The sequence below is a fragment of the Nicotiana tabacum genome, chromosome 9, assembly GCF_000715075.1.
Source record: "Nicotiana tabacum cultivar K326 chromosome 9, ASM71507v2, whole genome shotgun sequence".
NCBI classification, from domain to species: Eukaryota; Viridiplantae; Streptophyta; class Magnoliopsida; order Solanales; family Solanaceae; genus Nicotiana; species Nicotiana tabacum.
The window spans coordinates 59,833,351-59,853,658 of NC_134088.1; the positions used below are offsets into that span (position 1 = coordinate 59,833,351).

The 20,308-nt window shown below is 38.2% G+C and overlaps 1 protein-coding gene across 1 annotated transcript; it reads left to right on the forward strand.

Annotated features, from left to right (window-relative positions):
• The first annotated feature begins 1,309 nt into the window (after positions 1–1,309).
• Positions 1,310–4,655, forward strand: LOC142163917 (uncharacterized). Its single transcript, XM_075221071.1, has 8 exons — positions 1,310–1,734; positions 1,851–2,019; positions 2,178–2,247; positions 2,323–2,547; positions 2,898–2,983; positions 3,652–3,836; positions 3,951–4,212; positions 4,275–4,655. Exons 1-8 carry the CDS (start codon positions 1,310–1,312, stop codon positions 4,653–4,655), a joined length of 1,803 nt encoding a protein of 600 aa, XP_075077172.1.
• The last annotated feature ends 15,653 nt before the right edge of the window (positions 4,656–20,308 follow it).

Here is a 20,308-nt window from a genome sequence, read left to right on the forward strand (position 1 = left end):
CTTGATCACAAACAGCTTTTGGGCAACTGTGAAGTACAACATGCAGAAAAGGAGACAATCTTGCAACAAGAAGCAACAAGTTTAAAAATATTGAACGACTGAAGCTCTGGATTACTTGCTGGAAGGGTACAATGATATGTCATTCATTTGCATATATTGGAGAGAAAATAAATATATTATCCTCATGTTGTTTATTTTGACTTTAATATGGAGCACTTTGTCTACTAGCACGAACGCAAAAATAATGTTCTCGGGCTCGTGCATTGCACGGGCATCACTTCTCTAGTTATAAAAGGAAGGGACTAGAATTCCTTGCCGTATATTAAGCTAAAATTTGCAACTTTTCGGTAACACATCCAGGGGGATTAGTTAACTGATACTTCTAATTATTCCAACGTTCCAAAAAACGTCTATATATTGAATGAGCTGGATATGCCCCATATGCACCAACATATTTGCCAGCTTGAAGCTTTACCAACCCACTGCATGTTTATTGTTAGGATATAATGTATATATGTTGGTATTATTATACTTGATAACGCAAACTCAAAGATTACTTTCTGGTCCCTTTTTCTTCTATACTTCTTTGTCTTTTGTTTGTCTTTTATGAAAGACAAAGTGTTCCTCATTGGTTGTAAAAAGTTTTTTTCTTCTCCTTATATTGAATTGCTCTTTGTTGAGCTTGTAAAGAGCTTGTAAAGATCTAGTAAAAGGGAGTGGTCTTGTGCACATGATAAATTAGTCCTGAAGGCAAAACAGGTCGATCCCCCCTGCGTGCGAGATAAACATGAGGCCTAATCCAAATCTGATTTTGCTAAAATTATTTTTTATTTTTTGAGCTTACCAGAAAAGTGTTCAAACTTTGAATTGAATTTTGTAACGTCTAATTTATTACTTTGTAACAGCTATACTTTTAATTGTGGTAACTGCTACTTGAATTTTGTAACAGCTCATTTATTTCTATAATCCCCAATTTAATTCTCTTTCTTGTAACAACTCTAGCATCTTATCTATATTAGGAGCTGTCTTGTGGAGTTTTCAAATACAGAAAAACATCTTCATCTTCTCTTCTTCTTCTTCAACCGATTTATGAACAACTATTTTGTGCAAATTCCAAACTTTCAGCCACGAGTGTACGTGTTTGGAGGTGTTGCGGAACCTTGGGGAGCGACCGATCTTAACGAGTTGCACCCAGTCGGGCCGAAATCGCTTTTAAGGCACGGTATTTTTCTTTCTTGTTCTTGGTCAATATTATCTACTCATTTTTCTTACAATTTGAAAGCGATTTCTTTATATATAATATTGAATGATGGCTACCACTTTGACTAAAACACTTCCTGATCTGTCAAAGTTTGAGCCTTTAAAAGATGGAAACAATTATAAGTGTTGGTCCCAGAAACTTTTAATTTTCTTTGAACAATTAGAAGTTGATTACGTTTTGTTCAACGAACCTCCTGCTGATATTATTGTTGATAGTCCTAATGTTGCTACTACTGTTGTTGATGATGATAATGCTAAGAAGAAATTTGAAAAGGATAATAAAACTGTTCGAGGGCATCTACTTAACCATATGACTAACCCTCTTTTTGATTTGTTTATAAATTATAAATCTGCTAAAGTTATATGGGACATTTTGGAGAAGAAATATGGTGGAGATGACGCGGAAAAAAGAAGTATATGGTTGGAAAGTGGATCAAGTTTCAGATGGTTGATGATAAGCCGATCATGGAGAAGGTTCACGAGTATGAGAACTTGACTGCTGATGTTTTGAAGGAAGGCATGGAGATGTGTGAGATTCTTTAGGCTAATGTTCTGCTTGAAAAGTTTCCACCTTCCTGGAGTGATTACAGGAATAAACTGAAATACAAAAAGAAAAACTTAACTCTTCAAAAACTGATCAGTCGCATGAGGACTGAGGAAGCAAACCGTCTCAAAGATAAGGAGTCTGAACGGCTTAAGGATAAGATAAAATCTCTTCCTCTCTTAATTCTTCTAAAGCTAACCTTGTGGAATCTTCTAGTACTTTTGTGAAAGACAAGTTTAAAGAAAAACAGAAGAAAGGCCAGAAGAAAAGACATGTGAAGAAGCAGAATTACTTCAATAAGCCGGAGGGCCATATTCAAAAGTCGAAAGGACCATGATATGTCTACGACAAAATTGGTCACAAGGCCTTTCAGTGCAATCAGAGACAAGGACAAAGCTCAAAGCAGGGAGGAAAAGCTATAGTCCAAGCTAACCTTACTGAGGGTAGTGATGTCGTTGATGTTGTGGTCGTTGAGGCGAACATGGTGGCTAACAAGACTTACTGAATACTGGACACAGGTGCTTCAAGGCACCTTTGCGCCAACAAGGAGTTATTTCACGACTTTGAGGAATCTGCTGATGGCGAGTGTGTCTACATGGGTGATTCCACTACAGCTAAAGTTATGGGTAAAGGAAAAATTCTCCTTAAGTTAACTTCTGAAAAAACTTTAGCCTTGAACAATGTTCTGTATGTACCCTCCCTTCGTAGAAACTTAGTTTCTGGTGCGCTTCTCAACAAAGCAGGTCTTAAACTTATTTTTTATCTGATAAAGTTGTTACTTCTCGTGGGGAAAACTTTGTTGGGAAGGGTTACATTAGTGAGGGTTTATTGTACTGAACATCGCTCAAGAGATTACTAATAATACTAGTACTTTCAATTCTGCTTATATTGCTGAATCTATTGATTTGTGGCATGGTAGACTAGGTCATGTTAATATTGCTTCTATTAAAAGACTTAAAAAATGGAATTAATTCTTGCAGTTAATGTTGATAATTTTTTTAAGTGTCCTATTTGTGTAGAAGCAAAACATACCAAAAAATCTTTTAAGAATGTAACTAGTAAAATGACAGAATTGCTTGAACTATGCATTCAGACTTAGCAGATTTCAAGAACACTATTAATAAGGGTGGAAAGAAATACTACATCACCTTTGTAGATGACTTTTCTAGATACACTAAGGTATATCTTCTTAAGTCAAAAGATGAGGCTAAAAATATGTTTCTGAAATACAAGGCAGAAGTAGAAAATCAATTAGACAGAAAAATAAAGAGACTTAGGTCTGACAGAGGTGGTGAATATAATACTAATACTCTAGAATCCTTTTGTGAGAAAATGGTATTATACATGAGGTTAGTGCTAGTACCCTATAATCCCCAACAAAATGGTGTAGCCGAATGAAAAAATAGAACCATTAAGTAAGTGATGAATTTTATGCTTTTGAGTTTGGGTTTATCTGGTAATATGTGGGGGGGGGGAATCTGTTTTATCTGCATGCTATGTTCTTAATAAAGTCCCTCATAAGAAATTAGATAAAACCCCGTATGAGTTATGGAAAGGGTTTGCCCCTAACTTGAAAATTCTGAAAGTGTGGGGGTGTTTGGCTAAGGGTCTACCTGATTTTAAACAAGTAACTGTTGGACCCAAGTCTTTTGATGTTATTTTTATTAGTTATGGTCAAAATAGTGTTGCATGTAGATTTATGTTTTGAATGATAGTTCTATTTGTGAATCTAGAGATGCAGAATGTTTTGAGCATGTTTTTCTATTGAAAAATAATTTGCCTAGTGATCTGCATAATAATGCTTCTACATCTATGTCTGTTAATTTTCATATTTTTCCTTCTTCTAGTGTTATGCTAATGAGCATGAAAATGAACTTAGAAGGAGTAAGAGACGTAGAATTGAAGCTAGCTTTGGTCCTGATTTTATCACTACTTTCTTGACTGAAAATATTGATCTTGATGTTTGGAGTGATGAATTAGTGTCAATCTATTTAATAGAAGAAGACCCTAAGACTTATAATGAAGCAATGAGGTGAATAGATGCTAGTTTTTGGAAAGAGTCCATTAAAAGTGAATTAGACTCTATAGTTTCTAATCACACTTGGGACTTGTCTGATTTGCCTAAAGGTTGTACACCAATAAGTAGCAAGTGGATATTTAAGAAGAAATTGAGACCTGATGGTATAATTGAGAAATGTAAGGCTAGACTTATTATTAGGGATTTTAACCAAAAGAAAGGCATTGATTACTTTGACACTTATTCGCCTGTGACTAAGATAGCGACTATTAGAACTCTTGTTGCTTTAGCCGCTATTAATAATTTAGTGATACATCAAATGGATGTTAAAATAGCTTTCCTAAATGGTGATCTAGAGGAAGAGATTTGTATGTCTCAACCTGAGGGATTTGTGATCCAAGGATAGGAGAATAAAGTTGCAAATTGAGAAATTCTCTGTATGGTTTAAAGCAGGCATCTAAGCAATGGTATGAAAAGTTTAATAGCACATTAGTGGACAATGGTTTTGTTGTTAATGCATCTGATACTTGTGTTTATTTCAAGATGATAGGATCAGATTGTGTAATTATATGTCTGTATGTAGATAACATGTTAATCTTTGGCCCTAATGTGAATGTAGTTAATGAGACTAAGAATTTTTTGTCTTCTAAATTTGAAATGAAAGATCTTGAAGAAGTAGATGTGATTTTAGGGATTAAAATCAAAAGAACTTCTAATGGTTTTTCGCTATATCAGTCTCATTATATTGAGAAAATGTTGAAAAGGTTTAATTGTTTTGATGTAGCACCTATGAGAACTCCTTATGATCCTAGCATAACACTTGAGAAAGAATAAAGAGTCCAGTATTTCTCAAACTGAATATGCTAAGATAATTAGTAGTGTAATATTTCTCATAAATTATACACGACCTGATATTGTTTATGCTTTTAGTAGATTGAGTAGATTTACTCATAACCCCGGTAGTGAACACTGGAATGCTCTTCATCGTTTGTTAAGGTATTTGAGAGGTACTATGGATTGGTGTTTGTATTTTAATAAATTTCATGTTGTTTTAGAAGGATTTTGTGATGCAAACTGGATTACTGACAATGATGAAGTTAGCTCCACTAGTGGCTATGTGTTTACTTTGGGTGCAGGTGCTATTTTATAGAAGTCTTCAAAACAGACTTGTATAGTACGATCTACTATGGAGTCTGAATTCATTGCTCTTGAGTTGGCAGGGCAAGAAGCTGAGTGGTTGAGAAACTTATTGGCTGATGTGCCTTTGTGGGAAAGACAAACTTCACCAGTTTCTCTATATTGTGACTCACAGGCGGCAATTGTAATTTCCAAAAATAGTGTGTACAATATAAAAAGAAGACATACCCGCATTAGACATGGTACGGTAAAATAATTATTGAAATATGGTGTTATTTCCTTAGAATATGTAAGATCCGAAAGAAATTTATCGGATCTTTTAATCAAGGGTTTGGTAAGGAGAGTTATCCTTGAAACGTCGAGGGGGATGGGGCTAAAGCCCATTGATTGAGGAAGTATGGTGGATACCCATTTGTGGTCAAACGGAGTCATATGAGACCTCAATATGCACTATCTTTCCTATCCCTGTGGCGTGTGGTAGTGCTTTATAAGGTTGAGCTTATTCCGCTCTTAATGATTCCATAGCCTTAAGGTGGTCTACGTGTAGATAGACTTGATGGAATCACCTACATGAGTGTAAAGGTGCGGTCACCGTTTATGAAAGACTTGGGATGTCTTTCTAGAGCACTCATGAGACCCAAGGTATATGCATGACCATAAAAGCACTTTGTTAGTATGGCGGAGTTTGCATAAATTTAAGGATATAGTATGTGTTGTGGGGGTCTCAACTAATGTTCATTCAGTTCAAGAGTACTTCACTTTGTGGATGTTAGTTATTGCCTCATTTCACTACGTGTCAATTCAAATCGAAAGATATTGACACTTAAGTACATGTTTCTTCTTTTGCCCAGAATTGTTCTTATTCTATATTTGTCTTTGCAGTAGTGGAGTATTGTTGGTATTATTATACTTGATAATGCAAAACCAAAGATTTCTTTGTGGTCCCTTTTTCTTCTTTACTTCTTTGTCTTTTGTGAAAGACAAAGTGTCCCTCATTGGTTGTGAAAAATCTTTTTCTTCTCCTTATATTGAATTGCTCTTTGTTGGGCTTGTAAAGAGCTAGTAAAATGGAGTGGTCTCGCGCACATGAGATATTAGTCCTGAAGAGCTCTTAGTCCCCCTGCGCGCGAGATATACGTAAGGCTTAATCCAAATCTGATTTTGCTTAAATTATTTTTTATTTTTTAAGCTTACGAGAAAAGTGTCCAAATACATGCTTACCAAAATTCATTCTCTTTGAATTGAATTTTGTAACTTCTGATTTATTACTTTGTAACAACCATACTTTAAATTGTGGTAACTGCTACTTGAATTCTTGTAACTCCTACTTGAATTCTGTAAGAGCTCTTTTATTTCTATAACCCCTAATTTAATTCTCTTTCTTGTAACAACTCTAGCATCTTATCTATATTAGGAGCTGTCTTGTGGAGTTTTCAAATACAGAAAAACACCTTCATCTTCTCTTTTTCTTCAACCGATTTCTAGGCAACTGTTTTGTGCAAATTCCAAACTTCCAACCACGAGTACACGTGTTTGGAGGTGCTGTGGAACCTTGGGGAGCGATCGATCTTAATAATTTGTACCCAGTCGGGCCGAAATCGCTTTTAAGGCAGTGGCTTGCCACGACCCAGTATTTTTCCTTCTTGTTCTTGGTCAATATTATCTACTCATTTTTCTTACAATATATACTGACATATCAGGTAATTTTATAGTATCTTATAGTAATTTCATTTATTATAAGTGGTTAGTTATGATTATTTTTTAGATGACTTAATCATGTAAATTAATTTTGCTCACCTAAAGAACCATTTTGCTTATATAAATTACGACTACTTTTTCGAAGTAATATTATGTACTCATTAGCCCAAGCTCGATTTAAAAACAGTTTCTACAAACAAAAAAAATGAAAATATTTCCAAGACAAGCTGTTCACAAATTTTTAAGCAAGCCCTAAAATATTAGGTTTGAACTTTTTCTTTTTGGCTCCTCTTAACACATACTAAAAGATTGAGAATGGGAAAGAACGACCAATAATTCGTAAGCCGTTGTTGTTGATAATGATGAAAAATGGTTAAAAAATTAGAACTTTTTCGGCATTTTTTTGGTGGTACAAATTCAAAGTTAGACTAAAGAGCTAGTACAAGCAGATTAATACAGAAATTGAAGAAATGGTTTAAAAAGTTTGACTAAAACCTAGCTAGTACGAGTAGGTTAGTGCAGAAATAGCAAACATAATTAGGAAAAATTGTACAACCACCAAACCAATAGTGTTGACTATAGAAGACAAAGGACACTACAACAAATTAGACATTTAGCGGTAATTAATTAGCGGCAATAGTTTAATTGCCACTAATTTATATTCTAGAGTCACTAATTACCGGCAGTTAAACTTTAACCGGTAAAAGAATAGGAGTACTTTTTAGTGACAAAAAAATTTAGTCCAGAAAGAGAAAAACTAGTTTTTTTAATTCAAGTTGTGTGCCCTCCAATTCTCTTTAGTTTCCCTCCAATTATTTTTAGGCTCTAAATTCCCCTAATTCAAATCTGAAGCCTACGATCTCTCTCTCAGTCTCTCTCTCCATTTCTCTTCCTCTGATCGGTGAGTGTCTCTTCAATTCAACTTAGTTATTCTTTGATCTACTTCTCGGTTTTCCTATAACTGCACTTATTCGATTCAGCTAGCATTTTAGTTGAGTTTAGTGTAATATCAATCAGATCTCGATCTTATATATGTTTATACTTTATACTGTTAGTGTATATAATATCTTTGCTCGTTGTTTTAATTTCGATTTTTGTGATTTTTTATATTGGATTTGGTCTTTTTATTCTACAATCTGAAGTTGTTCTAGCCTTGTATTTTAACTCTCGGTAATCTCCATAGCTTATGTAAGTTTAGCTCAATTTTAAACTTTCTCATACAATATGGAATCTCTGCTCTCTTCTCCATACGTTCTGAAATTTCTTATCGTTAAGGTTAGAAATTTTCCTTCGCAGATTCACACAGAACTTTCCTGTCGCTATTCACCAGCAGTAGTCGGGCTCGGGCGTCAAAGTTTTGAGGTAAGAATATGAATATCATGTGAATTTTTGTACTTCTCCATATACCGATTTTATTATTAAAATCGGAAGCTTATGTAGCTGATTTGAAAAAAATAATCATTTGATTATTTTGTTTATGTTACAACTTGTTCTGTAAATGGAATTAGCCCGATAGGGAATAGTCTAATGTGCTTATGCCATGTTCCTATGTTTTGTGATGTATTGTGTTTCATTTGATGAGCCTTTTAGAAGCCGTGTTATATCCAAGTGTTTTTAATGAGAGACTAGTTTGCTGGATTGAGAGACTAGAGCATATGAAAGATTTGAATGCCTTAAAGATGCAGGGGAACAAGACAACCTCAATAGCCGAATTGAACAAATCACCGTGGAAGTAGAATTAACATGAGATCTACCTATTACCCCTATTATTTTGTTTGTCGTATTACATTCTTAACTTTGTTTTCCAACAAGATATTGTGTTCATCAACAACAAATTCAGGTTTATCACTTTAACTACTATGGATAGAAAGAATATATGAGGCGGGTCTAAGGCCCATCATTGTAGTAACAGAGGATAAGAACTAAACAAGGTGACTTTCATTGGTTGATGGCCTTATGAAAAGAAATAACAAATGCCTATCTTCATGTTTAAGGCCTGAAAACTGAATAGCAGAAATTTACACATGTAATACATGGATGCTCAATTAGCATTGCATAGCACACAAAGAAACAAATACCTCGTTGAGTTGTTGGCTCCTTCTTTTGTCAGGAAAAATGGCCTTGACCACTCGACGCTTATTCTCCAAATATCGATCAAAGGAAGCCTGCCAATTCAATTATTTAGCTTTCTCTGTTAAAATTCTGAATCCCTGAATGCATACATTTATGCAGGATTTTATGTCAATACATGAAATAGATTTATAAATTAGGAAGGTCGCACAAGGTTGACATAGAAGCAAAGATAATCTAACTATGATATAAATTAAATAATTTATAATAGTTATATATTGTTAATTACTAATATGTATAAGATAGATATACAGAATTGCATATGGAAGAGAAATTGAAAATGTAGTAGCAAGAAAAGAGTACCCCGGGGATTTCACTCAGGGTGTCAATGGATATCTAAGGACCCGTTTGGTCATAGATTTTGCCAAAATAAATTTGGGTTTTATTTGGCAAACGCATGTTTGACCATAGATTTTGCCTACATTTTGGCAAAATCCCAAATCACAAATTCCAAATCCCAAAACTAGCTCAATAGCTAGTTTTGGGCCAAAATATTACTATTATATTTTTTAAAAATTACCTCAAACTTTTGTATTTTATAAAAGAGCCCATAATTTATTATTTTGTAACAATATTGCTTCGTCTTCTCGGTCATCTGATAGTGTATCATGTAGTTTATTATAAAAATGATAATTTTGTACCAAATTTATTTATGTGCAGGAATATGGTTTGCGATAATATAATGAATGTTATTGATAATGGTATTGTTGGGTATTTGTGATAGTTTTTAGAACTTGTGGGTATAAGTCATGTTTCATGTTTTTCCAAAATAAATTTGGGAAATATGTTTTGAAAACTGATGTCCAAACACATTTTTATCTTCAAACCAAACTTCACCCAAATCAGATTTTTCAAAATAATTTTGGGAATCTATGGCCAAACGTTAGCTTAGATACTCCTTTAGTTTTAATTTAGATAATACATTTCGCTTATCGATGATCAATTTGACTAAATTTTGAAGCTAAATTGATCAGTTCAACTCAACAACAGCAACAACAACCCTGTGAAAATAAACCGAAAAAATACCGAATCGTACCGAATAAATTTACATGTAGAAAATATATTTATATACTCCCTCTGTTTCAAATTAGATGAGGTACTTTCCTTTTTAGTCTGTTCCAAAATAAATGACACATTTCTAAATTTGAAAATAATTCAACTTTAAACTCTTCATTTTATTCAGTTTACCCTTAATGAGAAGCTTTATAACCACACAAATGTTATGGTCCCACACAGCTTTTACTCCTTAAGCTTTTAAGACCACAAGTTTCAAATGTCTTCTTTTTTTCTTAAACACCGAGCCGAGTCAAACTAACTCATCTAAATTGAAACAGAGGGAGTATTAAATTTAAAAATAATAAAGCATTATATTTTTTTTGGGCCCTGAAATTATAAAAATGGTTACAAGCCAAAGAGTAATTAAACTCAAAATCCTAATTTCCAAACCTATTATGCTACTCTTATTGAAACTAAATTATTTCTAGCATATTCATTAGTAAGACACAAGGTATTCTAGTGATTATGAGTAGCAAACTGTAATGTATTGAATATGTTTCCTTTCGTATGATTTAAATTTATCTTTTCGAATATTTAATCTTTCATAGATTTTATTCTTGAGGCATACCTTAGTTAATATCTTTTCATTCGTGTGATTTATATTTTCTTTGACTTTGCTTAGAATAGTTGATGAATCTACGCTCTGGCCATCTTTCATGTTTTCTTCGTTCATCACCCTTTAAACAGTAAAATTATCTAGAGAGTTTTGCGAAATCCTATAAAAGTACGTATGTTATTGCATTCTACTTCTTTTTTTTTTGTTTCTCATCCGGTGTCTGGTACCCACATTGGGGCCTAACTAAATCCAGATTCATACGAGAAAGTCTCACATTGGGGGATAAAGCACTCCCTAACAAGGCGACTCTATACCCAGGGACTCGAACCCGAGACCTCTGGTTAAGTCTCACATTGCATTCTACTTCTACTAGTGACTTTTACATGACATTTAAAAAATATCAAAAATTAATCGTACTGTACCGATACCGAAGAGAAACCGATATGATTGAGATGGTTTTGAAAAGTTTAATTTTGGTTATAAATAATAAAATAACCGACATGATTGAGACGGTCTCGAAAAGTTTAATTTTGGTTATAAATAATAAAATAACCGATAAATTAATATGGATAAATTTTATAAAATAACCCGCCAAACCGAACCATTGACACCCCTGGTTCCACCGCCCCAGTTCTATTTGTCTCTACAAATAAAAGAATTTACATAAGTGAGGAAGTCCGTAAAATAGGTTTCATTTTTATATAATTACTGGTATAAATTTATTTTTGCACTACCAAACTATTTCAAAGTCGACTATAAGTAATTGTCTCTAATAAAAACTGTGGTTGGGGTTAGGATATACTATAAACCATGCGTACTGTTATAGTATTCTTTATGAAAAAATTATGTGTTTATTTATTTAATTCAATAAAGTTTTATTTTAAATAGATCATGTATTTGTCTGTGTGTCCTTTGCTTATATAGTAGATGATTTAGTGTATAGAATTTAGCTTATACACGGAAGATTAAATCATCGGTTCTTATAAGTCATAAAGTTTATGTCCACAATCTAATGATGGAATTGGACAAACCATTGGAATGGTTGTAGCACAAGATTAAATATTATTAGATGTGTGTGTCATTTATTAATTTTGATTTATTAGAAGGCGCGATTCTATTGTGGATCAATAAGCCTGGTAAATTGGATAATAATGATATACATTGGCGAAATAATAATTAGTTGATAGAATCCATGTCTCGATTTTGAGATTGATGATACTCCTTTATGAAAGCTTATAGGTTTTCGTATGTAAACTCGGCCGGTGGATTTTGTACCCGACACATAAAATAAGTTAAGCGAAAGTCTAAAAGAAGTAATCAATAAATTAAATTGTCAGTAATTTAATTTGATTTATTAGTATCTGAATCTTAATACGGGGAGTTATGGAAGAATTTCGAAATTGAACTAAGGAGTGAAATTACAAATTTTTAGTGGAATAATTCATAATTATAAGGCCCCGTAAAATATTTTCCTAAAATTCGGATTTTCGTGATGCCGAAGTAGGCGTAGAGGCTAACAATAGTAGAAATTCTTTTTGGATTGAACAGTGCACTAGGGAGTTAAAGAAAAATATTGGGCAGAAGCAGGCATTTCTGCGGTCCGTTCTGCGATCGCAGAACCACTCTGCGGACCGCAGATTGGCCGCAGAGTGGAGCAGTTTTTTGTGCCATTTTTAATGTCATTTTTGCGGCCCGTTATGCGACCGCATAACCATTTTGCGGGCCGCACTCTTATCGCATATCCCGCCTTGAGATGTTTTGGAGGGAGGTTCTGCGGTGCACTATGCGACTGCAGAACCGTTCTGCGGTGCATTATGCGACCGCAGAACAGGTTTGCGGGCCGCAGAGCTGGTCAGTTCCTCTCCAGTTTTGGCACCCCAATTTCGCGGTCATTTCGCAGACCGCATAACCATTATGTGGTCGCATATGCAATCGCAGAACCTGTTCCGGAGCTTCATTTTTGGGATTTTTAAACCCGACCCTATTTCGTTAAAACACCTACCTTGGACAATTTTGAACTTATTTTATGATATTTTTAGAGTGAGAGAGAGGGTCCTAGAGGGAGAAAGTGATCTTCACCAAATTTCTCTTCAATTCTCACTTAAAACCTTGAAGATTATCAAGAGAGGCACCTAGGTCTTCTCCCTAAGAGGTAAGATTCTATCACCCAAACTCTTAATTTCAAAATGTAACTAGAATAAGCCATTAGTAAGGTAATTCATGGGGATGGGAGTGCTTACCTTGCATGCATGTGTTCCTAAGGTATGTGGGGAGGTTGTGAGTTAAAGATAGAAAATAATGGGGTGTGGGTTGGTGGAGTCTTTCATAAAAAGGGCCATGAAACCTTAATACACACATAGTGTTTGATAGAATGCTCAAGTGAGCTAGAATTATGATCGTTTTCCTAATTTTGGGTTCAATTTTGCTATATTGCTAAAATAGATTGAAGTTGCTAATATTCCGGAACATCTTAGAGTTTTAAGAGGCTCAATTGAGGTATGTTGGATAAACCCTCTCTTCTTAGAATTAAATCCCATGGTATTCATGCAATCAACGTAAGTCCCAAATTGAACATCCTAGAAATTGCTATCCCGAATATTCTTGCTTTGCAAATATATGTGTAATATGTATTCCCATGCTTTCATCATGTTATCTCGTCATCTGAGAAAATGTTCAAGACTTAGAATATGTGCTAATATGCCTCTATTTCACGTCAAATTCGATTAAAGACTGTTATGCCAAATTATGTGAAAAGCCTCTATGTGCCTTGAATTCTAAATTGTTCACATGTGAAATCAAAAGTCTTGAATGAAAACCGTATTGTTATCGATGATAATAATAATGTTGGATTATGGAAAAGAACTTGAATTGTGAAATAAGGCCAAGTGCCAAGAACGACTTTATAATTAAAGCCACTTGTGCCAATGTGCTGAAAAGATGGGAAATAAATATGAAGTAAGATGATCGATTGAAATGGCTGATGTCTCGAATGAGATGGCTTAGTCGATCGGGCCGAGATCATACTCGTGTAATAACACGGTGATATTGTGAGTGAAATTGTGAACATGGTTGATGTCTCAAATGAGATGGCTTATTCGATCGGGTCGAGATCGGACTCCTTGTAATAATACGATGGTATTGTGAATGAAATCGTGAATTTGGTTGATGTCTTAAATGAGATGGCTTAGCCGATTGGGCCGAGATCATACTCCGTGTAAGAACATACTAGTACTATTCGACAGTACTAACGTCCCTTTTGTCGGGGACACTGCATCTTTAAATGGATGCAGGTGGGTACATGCTGTCACGACCCAAACTAACCCCTGTCGTGATGGCGCCTATCGTGGAACTAGACAAGCCGACTCATTTCCAAAACAAATCGATATTTTCATTTCAAAGATAATTTCAACGTTATTTAACATAAAAACCTTCGTAAAGGAGTTCCAATCAAAATAAAAGTGCGGAAGGAAAAGTCCGACATCGGGGTGTCACTAGTCATGAGTATCTACTACAATCTGTCTGACAATATCAAGGCTAACTCAGTCTGAAAAATAGCTAAATACAACTAGAGGAAGATAAGAGGGAGAAGAGCAGGGGCTGCGATCGCCAAACAGCTACCTTGCTATCTCCGAGAAAATCTGCAACCACAACAATCAATAACCACTACCATGTCCAGCTACACCTGGATATGCACACAAAGTGCAGGGAGTAACGTGAGTACACCAACTCAGTAAGTAATAACAATAAATAAAGACTGAGCAGCAATGACGAGCAATAAAGCATATAACGTTCATATCATGAAATCTCAGTAAAATACCTCATGCTTTTAAAATCAGGATTTGAATCAAAATATCTCGTTTAAACCCAGTTCCAATAAAAAAAATCATTTAAGGATATTTTTCAACAGCTTTCAAAGAGAGGAAAAATACAAAGGTGAGAAAAAAAATGATGAAATCATAAACAACCCCTCGGGCAAAGCATCACTCATATACAGCCCCTCGGGCAAACCTCACAATCACTCTTGGCACTCGGGCATACCTCACAATCACTCTTGCCACTCGGGCATACCTCACAATCACTCATGTCTCCCAGTAATTCAGCACTCGGCACTCGCACTCATTAGGTACTTGCGCTCACTGGGGGTGTGTACAAACTCCGGAGGGGCTCCTTCAGCCCAAGCACTATATCAAGACAAATCATGGCATAATCACTCAGGCCCTCGACCTATATCAAACATGCAGCGGCGTGCAACCCGATCCCATAAATATGCAACATACTGCGGCGTGCAGCCTGATCCCATAAATATGTAATATGTTGCGGCGTGCAGCCCGATCCCATAAATATCCTCACAAATCAGGCCCTCGGCCTCACTCAGTCATAAACCTCTCAAGCCACTCAGGCATTTTAGTAAAAACATGGTGCTCACCCCAAAACAACATTTATATGCATCAAAATCGAATAATAAAACTAAGTTATGCATAAAACAGGTATAACCATGACTGGGTATAGATTTTCAATCAAAAATAGTGAGAGGATAATAAAAGGGTCCAAACAGCACTGGCACAAGGCCCAAATATGGCATTCAGCCCAATTAACAGAAACTCTTTCTAAAAACACATAAGTATCATATAATTTCCATAAAATATGCAACTTTACAGTTGCTACCGGACGGACCAAGTCACAATCCCCAACAGTGCACACCCACACGCCTGTCACCTAGCATGTGCGTCACTTCAAAATAGTAGAATGATACGAAATCTGGGATTTCATACCCTCAGGACTAGATTTACAATCGTTACTTACCTCAAACCGGTCAAATCTCTACCCCGCAATGCTCTTACCTCTGGACTCGGCCTTCAAATGCTCCAAATCTATTCACAATCAATACAATACCATCAATATATGGTAATGGAATGAACTCCACAAGAAAAGCTACAAAATGAGACCGAAACCCAAAATTGGCTCAAACCCGGCCACCGAGCCCACGTCTTGAAATCCGACAAAATTTACAAAACTAGAAAACTCATTCACTCACGAGTCTAACCATACCAAATTCATCAAAATCCGACATCGTTTGGTCCTTCAAATCCTTAAATTACTCTTCAAATATTCCAAGTCCTAACCCCTCATTTTCACTAATTATATGATTAAACAACGGAAAATCACCATATATACGAGTATTAGGGCTCAAGAAACTTACCTCACTGAAAGCGCTTGAATCACCCTTCAAATATCACTCCAAAAGCTCTAAAAACCGACTTGAAATTGGTGGAACTGAACTAAATTCGCGAAGGGTTCTATTTATGGTTTCTGCCCAGGTTTTTCGCACCTGCGGGCTCTTACTCGCACTCGCGTAACCGCACCTGCGGTCCAAGGAGCCACACCTGTGCAACTCACTTATCTGCCTAGACTCCGCATCTGCGGCAAACCCGTTGCACCTGCGCGTGGTGCGCCGCATCTGCGAAGCCAACCTTCTTCCTTCCTTCCGCATCTGCGCCCCAGGTCTCATACCTGCGGGCTCGCAGATGCGATACCCTTCTCGCACCTGCGTATCCTGCCTAGCCCAGCATTGCATGCACCTGCGAACTCCCCACGCGCACCAGCGGCCTCACACCTGCGACTCTTCCTTCCGCAGGTGCGGAAATAGCAGAAGCAGCAGCTCCAGCTGCAAATTCCAACTTCGACAAATCCGTTAACCACCCGAAATCACTCCGAGGCCCTCGGGACCTCACCCAAAAATACCAACAAGTCATATATCAACATACCAACTTAGTCGAACCTTCGAAACACTCAAACCAACATCAAATCATCAAATTACCCTCGGATTCAAGCCTAAGAACTTCTAAATTTCTAAATTCGGCAACCGATGCCGAAACCAACCAAACCACGTCCGAATGACCTCAAATTTTGCACACACGTCACAAATGACACTACGAACCTACTCTAACTTCCGAAATTCCATTCTGCTAATTCACCTAGCATGTGCATCACTTCAAAATAGTAGAATGATACGAAATCCGGGGTTTCATACCCTCAAGACTAGATTTACAATCGTTACTTACCTCAAACCAGCCAAATCTCTATCCCGCAATGCTCTTGCCTCTGGACTCGGCCTCTAAATGCTCCAAATCTATTCACAATCAGTACAATACCATCAATATACGCTAATGGAATGAATTCCACAAGAAAAGCTACAAAATTAGACCGAAACCCGAAATTGGCTCAAACCTGCCCCCGGGCCCACGTCTCAAAATCCGACAAAATTCACAAAACTAGAAAGCTCATTCACTCACGAGTCTAACCATACCAAATTCATCAAAATCCGACATCGTTTGGTCCTTCAAATCCTTAAATTACTCTCCAAATATTCCAAGCCCTAACCCCTCATTTTCACTAATTACATGATTAAACAACGGAAAAATTACCATATATACGAGTATTAGAGCTCAAGCAACTTACCTCACTGATAGCCGTTGAATCACCCTTCAAAGATCACTCCAAAAGCTCCAAAACCGACTTGAAAATGGTGGAAATGAACCAAATTCGCGAAGGGTTCTATTTATGGTTTCTGCCCAGGTTTTTCGCACCTGCGGCCTCTTACTCGCACCCGCGTGACCGCACCTGCGGTCCAAGGAGCCGCACCTGCGCAACTCACTTTTCTGTTCAGACTCCACATCTGCAGCAAACCTGTAGCACCTTCGCGTGGTGCGCTGCATCTGCGAAGCCAGCCTTCTTCCTTCCTTCCGCATCTGCGCCCCAGGTCTCGCACCTGCGGGATCGCAGATGCGATACTCTTCTCGCACCTGCGCATCCTGCCTAGTCCAGCATTGACCGCACCTGCGAACTCCCCACGCGCACCAGCGGCCTCACACCTATGACTCTTCCTTCCGCAGGTGCGAAAATAGCAGAAGCAGCAGCTCCAGCTGCAAATTCCAACTTCGAAAAATCCGTTAACCACCCGAAATCACCCCGAGGCCTTTGGGACCTCACCCAAAAATACCAACAAGTCATATATCAACATACCAACTTAGTCGAATCTTCGAATCACTCAAAACAACATCAAATCATCAAATTACCCTCGGACTCAAGCCTAAGAACTTCTAATTTTCCAAATTCGGCAACCGATGCCGAAACCAACCAAACCACGTCCGAATGACCTCAAATTTTGTACACACATCACAAATGACACTACGAACCTACTCCAATTTCTGAAATTCCATTCCGACCCTGATATCAAATTTTTCACTGCCGACCGAAATCGCCAAATTTTCAATTTCGCCAATTCAAGCCTACCACACACCTCCAAATCACATTTCGGACGCACTCATAAGTCTAAAATCACCTAACGGAGCTAACGGAACCATCAGAATTCAAATCCGAGATCGTTTATACATAGGTCAACATTCGGTTGACTTTTCCAGCTTAAGTTTCTACTTAAGAGACTAAGTGCCTCAATTCACTCTGAAACCACTCCGGTCCCGAACCAACTAACCCGATATAACATAATATAGCTGAATAACACAAAAAGAAGTAGAAATGGGGAAAACAAGGCTATAACTCTCGAAAAGGCCGGCTTGGTCATTACATCCTCCCCATCTTAAATATCCGTTCGTCCTCGAACGGGTCTAGAAACATACCCGGAGTCTCGAATAGGCGTAGATATCTGCTCCGCATCTCCCGCTCAGTCTCCCAGGTGGCCTCCTCCACAGGCTGACCTCTCCATTGCACCTTCACTGAAGCTATATCCTTTGACCTCAACCTTCGAACCTGCCTATCCAAAATAGCCACCAGCTCCACATCATAAGTCATATCACCCTCCAACTGAACCATGCTGAAATCCAAAACATGGGATGGATCTCCAATATACTTCCGAAGCATGGAAACATGAAACACTGGATGCACACTCGACAAGCTGTGTGGCAAGGCAAGCTTATAAGCCACCTCCCCTATCCTCTGAAGCACCTCAAAAGGCCCAATGAACCGGGGGCTCAACTTGCCCCTCTTCCCAAACCTCATAACACCCTTCATGGGTGATACCTTCAGCAAAACCTTCTCCCCAACCATAAAAGACACATCACAGACCTTCCTATCCGCGTAGCTCTTCTGCCTAGACTGCGCCGTGCAAAGCCACTCCTGAATCAATTTCACCTTATCTAATGCATCCTGGACCAAGTCTGTACCTAAGAGCCTAGCCTCACCCGGCTCAAACCATCCAACCGGAGATCTACACCTCCTCCCATATAAAGCCTTGTACGGAGCCATCTGAATACTCGACTGATAACTGTTGTTATATGCAAACTCCGCGAGTGGCAGAAACTGGTCCCATGAACCCCCAAAGTAAATGACACAAGCACGCAACATGTCCTCCAATATCTGAATAGTGCGCTCGACTACTCGTCCGTCTGAGGGTGAAAAGTTATGCTCAACTCAACCTGAGTACCCAGCTCTCGCTGCACGGCCCTCCAAAACTGCGATGTGAACTGAGTACCCCTATCTGAAATGATGGAAACTGGGACACCATGCAGGAGAACAATCTCTCGGATGTAAATCTCAGCCAACCGCTCTGAAGAGTAAGTAGTACCAACTGGAATGAAGTGCGCGGACTTGGTCAGCCGATCCACAATAACCCAAATGGCATCGAACTTCCTCGAGGTTTGTGGGAGCCCAACTACAAAGTCCATGGTGATCCGCTCCCACTTTCACTCTGGGATCTCTAATCTCTGAAGCAAGCCACCCGGTCTCTGATGCTCATACTTAACCTGCTGACAGTTGAGACACCGAGCCACAAACCCAACTATATCCTTCTTCATCCGCCTACACCAATAGAGCTGCCTCAAATCCTGGTACATCTTCGCGGCACCCGGATGGATGGAATACCGCGAGCTGTGGGCCTCCTCAAGAATCAACTCTCAAAGCCCATCTACATTAGGCACACATATCTGGCTCTGCATTCTCAGCACGCCGTCATCACCAATAGTCACATCCCTAGCATCACCTCTCTGAACCCTATCCTGAAGAACGAGCAGGTGGGGGTCATCATATTGACGCTCCCTGATACGGTCATAAAGAGAAGACCTGGAGACCACACAAACCAATACCCGACTAGGATCCGAAATATCCAATCTGACAAGCTGGCCCACTAAGGCCTGAACATCCAATGCCAAAGGTCTCTCTGCTACTGGAAGATATGCTAAACTCCCCAAACTCTCCGCCCGGCGACTCAAAGCATCGGCCACCACATTGGCCTTCCCCGGATGGTACAAAATAGTGATATCATAGTCCTTAAGAAGCTCCAACCATCTCCGCTGACGCAAATTAAGATCCTTCTGCTTGAACAGATGCTGCAGACTCCGGTGATCAGTATAGATCTCACAATGAACCCCATACAAATGATGACGCCAAATCTTCAAGGCGTGAACAATGGCTTCTAACTCAAGATCATGGACAGGATAGTTCTTCTCATGGGTCTTTAACTGGCTCGAGGCATAGGCGATCACCCTACCCTCCTGCATCAAAACACAACCAATGCCTATCCTCGAGGCATCACAATACACGGTGTAAGAACCTGAGCTGATGGCAGAACTAACACTAGAGCTGTGGTCAAAGCAGTCTTGAGCTTCTGAAAGCTCTCCTCACACTCATCCAACCACCTGAATAGAGCAACCTTTTGGGTCAATTTGGTCAAGGGCGATACAATAGATGAAAATCCCTCCACAAAGTGACGGTAGTAACCCGCCAAACCAAGAAAGCTCCTAATCTCTGTGGCTGAGGACGGTCTGGGCCAACTCTACACCGCCTCTATCTTCTTCGGGTCCACCTGAATACCCTCACTGGACACCACGTGCCAAGAATGCTACTGAACTAAGCCAAAACTCACATTTGGAGAACTTTGCATAAAGCTTCTCCTCCC